The sequence below is a fragment of the Oreochromis aureus genome, linkage group 12 (genome assembly GCF_013358895.1).
Source record: "Oreochromis aureus strain Israel breed Guangdong linkage group 12, ZZ_aureus, whole genome shotgun sequence".
In the NCBI taxonomy this organism is placed as follows: domain Eukaryota; kingdom Metazoa; phylum Chordata; class Actinopteri; order Cichliformes; family Cichlidae; genus Oreochromis; species Oreochromis aureus.
The window spans coordinates 18,910,344-18,924,304 of NC_052953.1; the positions used below are offsets into that span (position 1 = coordinate 18,910,344).

Sequence of the window (13,961 nt, forward strand, 5' to 3'; positions counted from 1 at the left end):
TAAATCTCTATATTATTGCAAAAAGAAAAAAAAAATGCAGATAACGCAACACAAGCTGACAGCAGACTGATCGTCTTATTGCTGTTTGGTCACCATCACTGTCACACACCAGCGGAGTCACAGATCTGGTCCCCATCTTCAAAGCAACCGTTTCAAAAGCAGCAAGATCCAAGTTTGCTGCACACTGTTGCAAAACTTTTCGTTGTGCTGCCATCTCACTGTTTTCCCTACTGTTAATGTAACATTAGGGAGAAAGGTCATTACAAATACAAAGATGTTTACAGTGACAAGGTCTCCATCAACAGGGCGCAAGGGGGTGACCGAACACACCAGCTCTCCAGATTTAAACCTGAATGGGAGATTTTAAACCAATGTGTTTGGCAGCACTCTTCTAATGAGGGAATGTGCTCATCCATCCAGCAGAATCAATGCCAAGGTCTACTGGATTTTCTTTTAATTTGTCACATATCTGTGGATGTTCAAAGCAAATTTTTGACACTCAAACAGGTTTTACAGCAGCTAACAAGCATCCTGTATTCATGCATTTTTTTCACCACAATGCACACTCACAAATATGCTGAGCTTAAAGCGCAGAAGCAGCAAATGTGAATGCATCACTAAACAGATGAAAGTTTATTGCACATTCAAAAACAGGCACGCGTTATTTTCTGGCCCACCGTCCAACAGTAAGTTTACACTTCACTAGATGTGCCGCTTAAACTGAAAACAAGCAGATGATCTGTTATCCAGTATGACCTCATCTTGTAAAACTCTTTACAGCTCCACAAATGTGGACTGATAAAAAGAAAGACAGCATTTCAGTGTAATTAAATGCATCTGTACTGCTGACTTTGACAATGAAAATCATAAAAAAAGGAAAGAAAAAAAGAAGAGAGCAACTTCACGTGGTCCCTTTTACACACCAAAACAGGCCAGAGGACAAGAAGACATTAGAAGGTGAGCACAGGGCAAAGGGATGAAGTGAAAGGATGAGGTTAAGTGGATCTTACTTTGCCTCCAGGGCCAAAGCAATTATCGCGGCAGCCATGGGAGCCGAGGCTGACGTCCCTGTGTGACTGTCTGTACACCGATGCCTCAGGTCTGTTGTGATCTGTGGAAAGAGAAGTGAAGAGAGTCAGAGGCAACAAAGAGACAGGCGCAGGATGATGAATCAACATCAAAGATGATAAAAGAGAGGATGAGGAATCAGAAAGCCGTAAGCAAACAATGAAAGAAACCATGAGAAGGGCATTACAGAGGTGGAGGAAAGGAATCAACAATGACAGTACCGGGAAGACCAGAGGGAGAAAAAGACGGGAAGAGATTGAAGTCATGAGGATCAGCAGGATTTAGACACACCTGAAACTCTTTAAACTACCATTCCAGCTTTGATACGCTGCCTTTCTATAGATAACACACACACACACACGCACACACACAGAGACACTCAACATGCAAGCACACAAAATCACCAGATTCACAGGGAATAAGTTTAGTGTTAAAGAAGAAAGGAAAAACACCGTGTAAGAAGTATAAAGTAGCATAAAAACGTGTTATTAAAAAGCTGCATGTTCCCTTTGATTGTATGGACTTTAAGCAGCGAACTAGTCAGACAGTCAGTTAGCCGAGGAAAGCCTGGCTAACTTCCAGTCTTAGCCCTCATCAAAGGACCTTTTCTGGACCGAAAAGTTTGGGGGATTATCTGAAGAGACACACACACACATATACACAAGAACAGAATGTGGTTCAATAGTATTAGAGTCGACAGGGCAGTATGTGCCCAAGTAGATATGCTGACACTCATATTTATCAAATATATGAAGTTCTACTGTGAACAAAGAGTACACAGCCAACGATAAATCATACACAGCATGCGTGTTCAGGGGTGTGTGTGTGTGTGTGTGTGTGTGTGTGTGTGTGTGTGTGTGTGTGTGTGTGTGTGTGTGTGTGTAGTAGCATCAGTATGAGGAATGCAACAAGACGCTGCAGACAAGCCAACTCTAAGAGGCCAACAGGCACTGCTCATCCCAGCAGGTCAGCAGGACTGATGTGGTTGATCTGAGTTAAACAAGGTTACAAAACTGGACCTACCAGCACACACGAGGCCAGGTTCTTGTCAGGTTTTATCATGCTGCACCATACCTCCATCCATCCATCATTTAACTCTGTTAAAGGGGCAGCATTAAAAGTAGAGAAGCCTAAACCTCTCTTTCCCCATCCACCTCCTTCAGCTCTTTTGGGAGAAACAGACGTGTTCCCAAACTAGCTGAGAGAAATAATATCTGCAGCAAGTCCTGGGCCCGCCCTGGAGTCAAGATACTAATCCCTCCAGTGTGTCCTGGGTCTACCCCAGTGCCTCCTCCTGTTGGACATACCCAGAAAACCTCACCCAGGAGGCATCCTAGGTAGACGCTTAAATCATCTAAACTGGATCATTTGGATGTGGACAAATAAATGTGTGGTGTTTGGTGCTAACTGAAATCATCAGTCATCACCCATTGGTGCTTATTTTCCTTCACTCAGTACTTACAATCTTTCGGTCGTAGTTCTCCCCGCTGCTGTAAGTGGTGGTCAGTGTAGACGAGCACTCCTCCAGGTACCAGGGCTTGCGTCCGCTCTCAGCCGTGCTGGAGATGGAGATGGTGTAGATGGAATTGGTGTAGCCGTCACAGGAGCAGTGGTCTCTGCTGCGCCCACCGTTTCCTGAAGCCCATACAAAGATGGAGCCACGGCCCTTCCTCCCCTGACAGGAGAAGAAACAGAGGTTTTTATTACAAGACTTCACATTGTCTTAGTACTTGGAGCCAGTTGCTGCCCGCTAGACTTTTGGCTTTATTTTAAAATGATCTTTTAATGTCTTTTAGAAATGAAAGCGATAGATTCTGGGCTTTATGTGCAGAAATTATTGCATGAAGAAAAAAGGAAAAACAAATCTTTACCAGCAACAGCAAAAGAGCAGAAAAAGATCAGAAAGAAGCCAGACAGTTAAAGTCCTCAACGATCTTGTGGGTGTCTGGCAACAGAACTGATGTTATCTGATCCAAGTTTAGTAATCATAATGTTTTAACTGGCCAAATACTGTGGATGTGTGTGCCTGCCTCCCCCTAAAAAAAAGAAAAAAAGATGTTGGCAATGCTAGGAGCCATGCTGTGTAAGTGAGGGTTTTTAGGATCTTGGACTGAGCGAGGTTCACTTCTGTCTTGTCACGTCACTGCAGCAGAGCATGCAGCATCGTTGACTGACTGACAGACGTTACTGGAAACTATTACGTTCGTTTTAAATTGCAATAATTGAGCTACAGGAAATTACATAAAAAAAGATGCACGCTTTCCTGAACTGTGCATTGCATTGTATCACGTCTGAAGTCTGACTACACTTTATTAGTAAAAACTATGAACTTAAATTTGTCAAATATTTTGTATGATTAAAAGGAATTGCATATCAAAAATAAGACATACAGTAATTCAGGCTCTCCAACTCTCTTAATTCCACATTTTCTACCCTTCAACTCCAATTTTGTTGCTTCTTGTTACTCTTGTACGCACCGTCTTTCCACTCTACTCAACATTTCCATTTTGTTACATCCTAGAGAAAGATACCGTGTTATGCTCAGTATTCTGTGGCTTTTCTTTGAAATTGCCATGTAAACATCAAAGCAGTCACATAATAATGTGAAAAGAAAGCACTGAACAAATACAAACGATAGATCACTGGCATTGCTCGGCAGAAAGGAAGTCTTCACGACTTCAAGACGGGACGTTTTTTATGTGCGTGTTTTCCAGATTTTAGGCCCTGGTTACATGGGCGTAGAGAGAGACCGCCTCAACCATCTGAAAACAACCGGTTATAAGTAAACTGCATTCTTCGACTGACTGGTCTGCTGGAGGTTGCTGCCAGTGGCTGTGAAATCAGCTCCCGAAGCCCGAGCCATGCAGGCAAGTCAGAGACCTTTCAGTTCCTCCCTCCCTGCCAACCACTGATCGCTAAAGCAAAGTATGCATCCACTGCAGCACCGTATACCTCTTTGTGATGAATTTTACTCAGCAACTGCCAGCAGCCATTTGTCAGCCAGTAAGGGAATACTTCCCCTCCATTTGACCACAAGTTGCCACAGGACCGCCAATCGGTCTCCTGCGAGACTGCAGCCTTAACCGAACGCCATAAACATAACACAAACTGAACAATACAATTTTTTCTCAGTTTTTTCTTTTACCATTTCAGTTAGAAAATATACTTCCACATTTGTTCCAACTCATTTTGATCTACACCGCGAACCCAGCGGAGACACGCTGAGGATGTCACAGTCAAAGTTCACCCAGGAGTCAGCAGAAGAGATATCTGACAAACACACAGGTGCTAAAATTCACAACGTTTGTCAAGACACACTCGCACAATAAGCACACTGACACACAGAGACACACACAGACACAGAGCCGGGAATAAAAGGTAGAATGGAGTTCTTCAAAAGGGGGCTTCTGTCAGGCAGCGATAAGCGAGTGAAGCCCCTCTGTGAAGGGAGGGTATCAGACAGGAGCAAATGCTGACAGATGAGAGGGACGGAGAGCGCTTTGAAGAGCAGGTATGAAAAGAAAGAAGGGGACAAAGAATAAGAGAGGGCGATGAAGGAGAGGAGAGAGGTAATACACGGGATAAACAGCATTCATAAGCAGCTGAGAAAAATAAAAAAGCAATACCTCCACAAATAACCTTGATTAAAAGTTTTATTCATTAACAAAAAAAAAAAAAAAAAAAAAAAACTGATCGAGTCAAATTAAAACAGCACTTCAGAAAACTATTGAAAAAAAAAATCCGCAAATGTTTTAATGGGACCTCCCTCTTACAAAATATACACAGGCAGTCTAATTAACACCTAAAACAACAATTCCCATTCAAACAATCGCACTTAAACTGGCACAAGCCAGGGTATCTCCCCACAGCTGTCAGTGTTATTTCTAACACCTCGGCTCTCTGTGATAAACTGCCACTTCAAGATATGCACAAGTACTTGGTACACTCACAAACATGCCATTTCCACTCAGGCTCAAACGGTTGGTGGGCATGCAAGGACACACGTGCCCTACCCATACCAGTGGGACAGATATCCCCCTCACCTCACCTCATCTTAAAGGCCAGCCTGTCATCAACAGGCTGGCCTGTTCTTCTAACACTCACAGCCTGTTCCATCACTCTTTTCCTTCTCTCCCTTCCTTCCTGTTTTGCGACACGAGTCTTTCGTTCTCATCTTCTGGATTCAAGTTTGAAAATTTAAAGGTCCATATAACCGCTGACCAGCCCCACCGATTCCCCTCCCTCCCTGGATCACCTCTCAAAAGGTCAACATCTGCTTCCCAGAATGGAAACAGCCACCTAAAGTAAACTTTTAATGTTAATGAGCACGTTTGTGAGACAACCAGTAAATGACTTCACCCCACTTAACCTCTGATATTGCTTTTTCACTCCGCTCAGCCGACATCACAACACCAGCTTGCAGTTATGCAAAACAGGCTATGAATATGTAAATGAATATATGCTAATCGAGCAGAGCTGCTCTCTAATGTCCGGAGGAGCTTCACAGGTAGAGATAGCCTGAGAGCAGCTTGGACTACAATTATATTAGCGTGAAATGCACATCTGCTTTGAGTGTGTCTTTGTGTGTGTGTTTACATCTCTTCTTGCCACATGAATACTGATGCCAAAGTCCTGTTTAAACAATGAATCACATGTTTACTTGAACATGTTTCTCCATGTATATGAGAGTCCATGTGTACGTGTACCCACCGTGCGGATGCCATTCTCAAAGGCCTGCCTGGCCAGAGTTGCTGGTCCATCCACGGTCTTTCCATCATCATCGGGTCCCCAGCTGGCGCTATAGATGTCGATGTGCTGTGGGTTCAAGCTAAGAGATCTGGCCTCCACCATGTCTGTTACATCTCCATCCAGCATTCGCACACCTGATGCATAAACACAGAAATAAAGCATGTATTTGATCAAGTTAGATCAATATCTCAAGAATCTACAGAATAAGCTATAATAATAAGAAGAAGAATAAAAAATAAAAAGTAAAAAGTTTGTAAAACCTCTATAATTTCAAGCATCTATGGAATTACTCCTCATAACACGTGGTCTGATTCTCTTTCAACAAACAACTGGTGAAAAAACAAAACTAATAACAGAAATATAGCTGAACCTTCATTCAACACTCTGATTAATTACAGTTCAGGGTCTGAATCTGATGTGAACTCAAGTTATATCCTCTTTCAGCATAAGGCATGTTGAGCACAATGATTCATGTGTCACTAGTTGGTCATACTGTGTTCATCTATAATTGTAACTTGAAGGAAGATGTTTTTTTAATGCAACATTAAAAATATTCAAAAATGTCATTAATTACATTTTTAAAGAATTAGGAGAAACACATATGTACAGCACATTTGTGCTACAATTTCTAATCACATTTCAGTTGTCGGGTTTATAATGAAGATAAACAGAAGCAGGTAACCTGTCGGTAAGATTATGATGTGCACGAGATATTAAAAAACCCCTAACATTTACACCAACACAGTGACAGTGAGCCAGTAACTCTGCATAGGTTAATGACAATCACAAAAGCAGTGAGACCAGATGAGACAAAGTTCAGCAGTGGCAGTTCTCTTCAGCATCCCTTGAAATGCATTAGAGGTTCTTAACTCTTAATCACACTAATAAATGACACCTTATGACGTGGGTCTCTGCTGAAAGATGTCATGTCAAACATTGTTGATAAAGTGCAAATATAACACATCGCTCACCTCCTATTCTGGCATTGTAGGCAATTCCCACAATGCAGTGGGAGTTGTTTGCAGCTGCAGCAACTTCACCCGCACACCGTGTGCCGTGTCTGGGGAAAGAGTGGGAATGAAGAGCTTATTACAAAAATCTAAACACACATACACACACACACACACACACACACGCACACACGCGCACTCTCACAGATCATGTAACTGAGCTGGAGAATGTCCCAGATGAGTAAATATATACACAAGCAGGATCACACACGCAAACCACCACATAAACATGCCGCATCTGAAGGGGAATGAACAGACGTGCAACCTTGCTTTTTCATAGACAAATATGTACATTTCTGCTGAAGTAATCATAAACTATACGCTTGAAGTGTACAAATGTAAGAAACACTACAAATATTTCTGCAATTCTTGTCTTTTCTTTTCCCTGACAGAGGATGAAAGAGTAGGTACTTCATCATTTGTAATACTATCAGGACAAATGTTTGGAGTCATCAATGCTCCCCAAACGCACGCACACACAGGTCCTTTTGTGATATTTTATGAGCACAGCATGCAAGTAATGTGCTCCCTACGAGCACACAGGAAATAGATTTAAAAAAAAAAAAATCTAGTATGTTAGACTGCTCACACTTCCTTTTACAGTTAAAAATACAAACATGTAGACACAAAAACACACACAGACACACTAGGGTAACATTCCACCAGTAACTGCAGTGGTGACAATCGGCCCAGGTCAGGGACCAGCGTAAACAAACATGGCATGTTTGCGTCCGCCGCCTGCTCGAAAACACCACTTTCTGGATCGGCACAAACACACTCACACACGCATTCACCCCCTGCAGAGAACATCTGCATCATCCCGCCTCCCCCTTGTCCCGGAAACAGCTCTGACCGTTGCCACGGAAACCCAGCATCTAGCTATCAAGAACACCCCCCGACCCCAGGGGAGTCAGAGCAAAGTTTGCTCCACAGTTACATGATACACTGAAATTATCTTTAATCACTATCCTCACTTAACTAAGGTGCTGTGTTTCTGCTACTATTGATCTAAATTTAAAAAAAAAAAAAAAAAATACTTATAAGCAGAAAATCTATATTGCTTCAACATTAAAGGTTTCCAAACTTTTGGGGTCACAGTTTTTTTTTGGGGGGGGGGGGCACTTTCCCAATTTACAACCTCATAAACCTAACCTTCAATTTTAAATGTTTTCAGACTAAACACTTCAGATGTATGTGCTGTGATGTGTTACAATGATGTCAGAGTTTCTGCTCGTTCAAACACAACATGGGTGAGAACACATTATGCTGGTTTTGTTGCTGTAAATGGTTCCAGTTTGCAGATTTGCACCTGAAAACAGAGCGTAGTCCTTTACAGCAAATTATTTTGGGGATCCTTTTGCCAATAGTCATAGAAATGCTCAAATTTTAAGCATTATGTTTTACATGATAGGCTGTTTATCAAACCGTTTCCACTTGACAAAGCAACTTTAACATGACCTTCTTTGTGTCATGCACTGGATCTTTTGATTTATGCTCAATTTAATCCAGCCCAGATATTAAATGCATATACCATTTGTAAAGGTCTGGTAACCTTCAAATACTGGATGCCCTCAGAAGCCTACAGAAAAGTTAACACAAATGCAGCTGTGAGGGTTAAAGTATAACACATCAAATGGCTGCACATCAGTGATAGGCCCCTTTATCAAAGTTAATGAGCCAAGCTGCTGGCTCCTTTTTTCAAAAAGCTTCAACAGTCCCCCACTCAGTTCACTTCACTCCAGTAATCCATAAAATCGTCTGTGTGGCCGTCTCTCCAGTCTTTGTTTGCCTGTATTTTCCATTTTCTGCACATCTGTGTCACAGCCACTCAGGGTCTCTTAGTTCACCCAGAACTATGCAACGTTTGTGCAATGAATGACACTAAATGGGGCTGTTTCAAAAGAAGACAGTTTTGACTTTTTAACTTTGTAAAATTTTTAAAAGGACAAAGCCATCAGATTTGTGTGTTCTCGTTGGTTCTTTATGAATTAGGCTCGATATAATCTCTAATTTTTTGTTTTTTATTTTTCGTGGGATTGTTTAACCCCAATCCATCTGAATATTATTACTAAATCTTACATTTTCAAGTCACTTCATCTAACAGAGTCATACTATTGTATAAATAGTGGTAACATCAAAGCCAGCAAATGGGGATCCTAAAAACCTATCATCCTAATTGTAGGTTAATGAATAGGTTAAACAAAAAGAAAAATATTGTACTATAAAATTTTACCTCCTTAACCTAATCTACAGTGTGTAAAATCTCACCAGTTTTCTTACCCCTCCCAATTCCAGTGTGTAATCCTACCTATGGTGGGCCCACAGTAGGACAAACAACTCCGGCCACCATCTGTAGTGAGTGTAAGTTGTCAGTCTGCTGTTTACCTCAGACATCAATATGTGCTCACGTTCAATTACTCAAAGAGCCTGTAAAATTAATTCGTGAAATTAGCCTGAAACAACTCAATAAGTCCGTGAACCTCTCTTCCGTCTGATGACAGCAATGCTAAGGTGAGTTGTTGTCGATTTCCAAACTTTTTTTCTCGGTACATGCAGCTGTTTTTGCTGCTGTTAGCCAAGGTTAGCCGCCGTTAGCCACTGTTAGCTGCCATTAGCCACTGTTAGCCACCATTAGCCAGCATTCTTGTACCTTTTTTTTCTTTTCTTTTTTAAGTTAACCCAACATCGCTGGGCTCACAGACAGTTAGCTGGAGTTATGTTGGCTTATAACCAGCTGCTGTTATTGATTAGCCGGCTTTTGTCAGCCATCTTGAGATTGTGAGGGACGCATGTCTAATGTACTGACAACAAATAATTGCAACAATATCTGGAATAAATAAGCATTTTTAATGCAGGTTGTTGAGTATCATAGAGCTCTGACTTCAGTACAGTAGATGAGGCTTGAAGATGATGAAGAGGATAAAACTTTATTATTGGATTGTCTCTTTGCGCTTTTGCTTTTTTGGTGAGGTGGACCCTTTCTCAGATGATAAAACATGTGTATGACCTTTTATATCTCGAGTCTGAAGGTCAGACACTAATTAAGTTTTGCCTGAAAGCCCCACGTGCACCTACAGTTTCTCTTCTCCTCCCACTTTGGCATACTCAGCCACTGTATTCAAGATGAAGGGGCAACATGGCGGCTTCCACAAACTGACGCCCATTCCTATGTATTTTTCATGGATTAATTCTAAGTTTATGAGAATGCATCAGTTTGTTGGAAGACGTAATTTCACACTAACTAATCAAAAAATTAGAGACTGCACCTTTAAGAGCATCTTGGCTGATGCGACTTTGATATTTTTTTCCCCCATTTTTGTCAAATTATATTTCAATAAGCTGTGGGTAATATGCAAGTTCACTGTTAAATAAATAGAAGAGCCAAAGAAGTTACTTCAGAGAGCTGTAAAGGAGACTAATATAGTGATAATGCAGTTGTTTATCCCTTCCTGCTTGCTGCTTGTACACATAGACATCATAAATCCACAAGCATTATGTAACTGCTGACAATAATCTGCATTTTGTTTCCAGATGTAGTTAAATTTAGCTCATCCCTTTACATAGCTAACAGATTACATGCCTCATGTATTCAGATCCCAAGGAAGATGAGACCACCATGTTCAGATTAAATTAAAATTATCTGCAGAAATCATCATATAGAGAATGATAAACTCGAAAAACAAAAATAAACCAGATTTCTGTTCCACACGCATCACAGTCAAATATAAATTCAAACCAAAACAGAAACCAGCTCGTTAAGCTGCATCGTGGCCCTCGTGTCTCTTTAAGACAACGTATTACCAGCAGGGACTGAGCCATTGCCACGGCACTTGGGCTGCTGTGCCAAATACACATACACACACCCAAAAATCACTCACTGAGCCAAACTGGCACAAGACAAGTGCACAGGCAAGCGAATTCCCCCCCCCCACACACACACACGCACACGCACGCGCACACACACGCACACACACACACACACACGCACACACACACACACTCACTCTTCCAAACAGAAAAACCACAACCCACCCACAAATGTCACAATCAAATACGCTAATCCCAAAAAGTTGATTCAGTTCATCTGGACGTGGCGTTTTCAGGGGGAGAAACGTTTCATCACTCATCCAAATTACTTCTTCAGTCTCAGCTGACTGCAGGTTTCCCCAACCTTATAAACAGTACATTTACATAATGACTGAAACTAGCACCACTGAATGAACAATGGGCTGTGAGGTGAGTTTCTTGATCATTAATATACAAATTATCATTGATCAATGACCATGAGTACCATTCACAGAATGGCTGCAATCACAGCATTGTAATAAGGCGAAAGATGTACCCTTAGGCCCCCTCCTCGATTTCAGAGGTGGTCTTTCCCTTTTCACATAAATGGCCTCTTTGACTCCCCGCTCAAACCAGCGTTCCTCCCTGTTCAGGATGTGTACATCCTTATCATTGAAAGAGTGTCCACTGGCCTGTAGGTGTGAATAGACTGCAGAGTCCTGGCCTTAGGAGTTAGCTCTTCTGTGTTGTGCCATCTGCTTCACCAGAGGTTGTTTGGTTTCCCCAATACACTACACTACTCTGTGTCTGGGGACCAGATCCTTGAGGCGGACCAATTTTTAGCGCAGCGTGTTTTGGTGTTTAAAAGCCACAGATATGCGGTGTTTAGAGAAAATGCATCTCAACAGTCCCGATACTCCTGACACATAAGGGATCACTAAGGGTTTTTGCCTAGGCAACAGTTGTCCTTCTTCTCTCCTGGAACAGCTGGAGCTTTCTTTAGGTGCTTTCCAAGCTTTAACAAATGTCCAGCTGGGATAACAACATTTACTCAGGGCCTTCTTGATATTAGAGATGGCACGATACCACTTTTTTATGTCCGATACCGATATCATAAATTTGGATATCTGCCGATACCGATATGAATCCGATATTGTGTGTTTTTTAATCAATAAAACTGTTTTTTTTTTATATCTTGCTGCATTTTGTATAAGTTCATACTCAAGTTTAAATAAACAACAACACTAAAGCTATTCTGTTATACCTGTGTGTAAAAAATACACTGCACCCAAAATATTTCATAGTTCAGCAACACTGATCAATCTAATAAACCTTACCTAACTTAAAACCTAACTTAAACCTACTCCATCCTCCCTATTCTGGTATTTTAAAGAGTACTTAGCAGAAATATTAAGCAACCTAACTAATAGGGTTGCAAACTCCCAGCAAAAAAAAAAAATAAAAAAAAAAAAATAGGGAACCACCCCCCCACCCTCCACCTCATGATGCTTAATCGATGTAATCAACTTTAATTTGATGCAGGGTGAAAAAAAAATGCACAGAAACAAATTATTTTTCAAGAATAATTAAATAGATTCAACATCTTTCTTCAACAGAATTGCAGAATTCACAGATGGTACCTTCCCAAAGGAAAAAGTACTATAGCTTACTAGGGTATATAGACTTAAGAGTTACTATATATAGTAATGGACTTCTATACATTTTACATCAGATTAAAACTTTGGGAGTAAGATTCAGATAATTATTTATTAAAAGCTACATATTTTAAATGAGAATAAGAAAGAAAAGTATGTCTTTGTGCCCCCTTTTCCCTGTTCCTGCCCTATCGGCCCCCCTAGCTAAACTTTGCTAGATCCGCCCCTGCACAGTTACCAGCCGTCAGCTACGTAGAAAAGGATCCTGGTGTAGAAAGTAATATTAAATCAATTCTAACAACAGCTTATCAAGCTTAAACGTGCTGCTGTTGTTCAGCCGCTGGTTTCCTCTTTCTGGTGCAAAGTGGGCCAAAAACAAAGAAGAGAGACGGACTCGCGACAGAAAAGCCGATCAGCTGATCATTAAGCAGTTTCACGATTGAAGTAGCGGCAGGAGAGGGAGAGAGAGAGGCAGTCGCTCCATATATCGGTTGTTAAGCTTAACGCGGGAATGCTTTACAAACATTCAGAGATGAACTTACACACTTGCTTTACTTCTCTCTGGGATAACTTCCTCGGAGATGAAATGCTGGTTTGGTAGCGAGGCTACAAATACACACAGCCGCTCTATCACATGACGCATACTGAGCCGAGTTACGCGGTGTTGCAAGTTTTGTGAGGTGCTTTTTTTGATATTTAATGGTTCGGATTACATTTTTTATTTTTCGCCGATATCCGATCCAGTAATTTAGGTCAGTATCGGACCGATACCGATACGTAATATCGGAGCGGTCCATCTCTACTTGATATGATGTTCTTCTGCTTCCCTGGCCGCTCTGTCTTCGGTCTGTATTGTAGTGTCCTGATGACACCCAGTTTGTGCTGCAGTGCGTGATAAGAGTCAAACCTTAAATACTGATCCATATGCGTAGGTTTACGGTACACAGCAACATTTAAATATCCCCCATGACTGATGGAAATCTCACAGCTAAGAAGGCTAAACTGTCATTTTTCGCATCCTCCCTGGTGAACTTAATGCGATCAGTGGTTGTTGATCAACGCTCATGACAATTTGCATATTAATGACGCAGAAACTGACCTCACAGCCCACTGTTCGTCAGTGGTGCTAGTTTTAGTCATTATGCTAATGTACCTTTTATAAGACTAAGGAGAAACTGCAGTCAGGTGAGACTGAAGAAGTCACTTGGATGAGTGACGAAACGTTTCTCCCACTGAAAACACGACGTCCAGATAAACCGAATCAACTTTTTGGGATTTCCTTACCTGACTGATTGAGCATGCATCAAGACAAATATGCTAATATAACTCAATGCACCACAACAAAGTCAGGACTCAGCAAATACAAACATATTGAAGGACAGAGCTTGTTGTTGAAATCAATGAAGGAAAAAAAAGTATCCTGAAGAGCTTTTGGCAAAAACAAAACAGTGAAGCCACATGCTTATTTTCTAAAACCCTGTTACAGTTAAAATTAAATTTCTTGCTCTCTCTGTTATGGGGTAGATTTCCTTATTTATTTTCCTTACTTGTTCTCGTTGGTCGCATCATATCGGGGCATGGGATCCACATCGTTGCTGTTGACATCATAGCTTGCCTGAGGGTCCTGGAGGAGACACGGAGGTCAACACAAGTATAACAAAACATCAGAACGATGGCTGTAACACACACACAC

At 41.4% G+C, this 13,961-nt stretch overlaps 1 protein-coding gene across 3 annotated transcripts in view; it reads right to left on the reverse strand.

Annotated features, from left to right (window-relative positions):
* Positions 1-13,961, reverse strand: part of pcsk5b (proprotein convertase subtilisin/kexin type 5b) — an 82,047-nt gene that overhangs the window by 47,973 nt on the left and 20,113 nt on the right. For all 3 annotated transcript variants that reach the window (XM_039620296.1, XM_031755407.2, XM_031755406.2), the window contains exons 5-9: positions 13,816-13,892; positions 6,789-6,877; positions 5,779-5,951; positions 2,531-2,743; positions 1,011-1,111 (exon numbers count right to left, since the gene is read on the reverse strand). In XM_039620296.1, the coding sequence (XP_039476230.1) occupies positions 1,011-1,111; positions 2,531-2,743; positions 5,779-5,951; positions 6,789-6,877; positions 13,816-13,892 (653 nt within the window). The remainder of the gene's footprint in view (positions 1-1,010; positions 1,112-2,530; positions 2,744-5,778; positions 5,952-6,788; positions 6,878-13,815; positions 13,893-13,961) is intronic.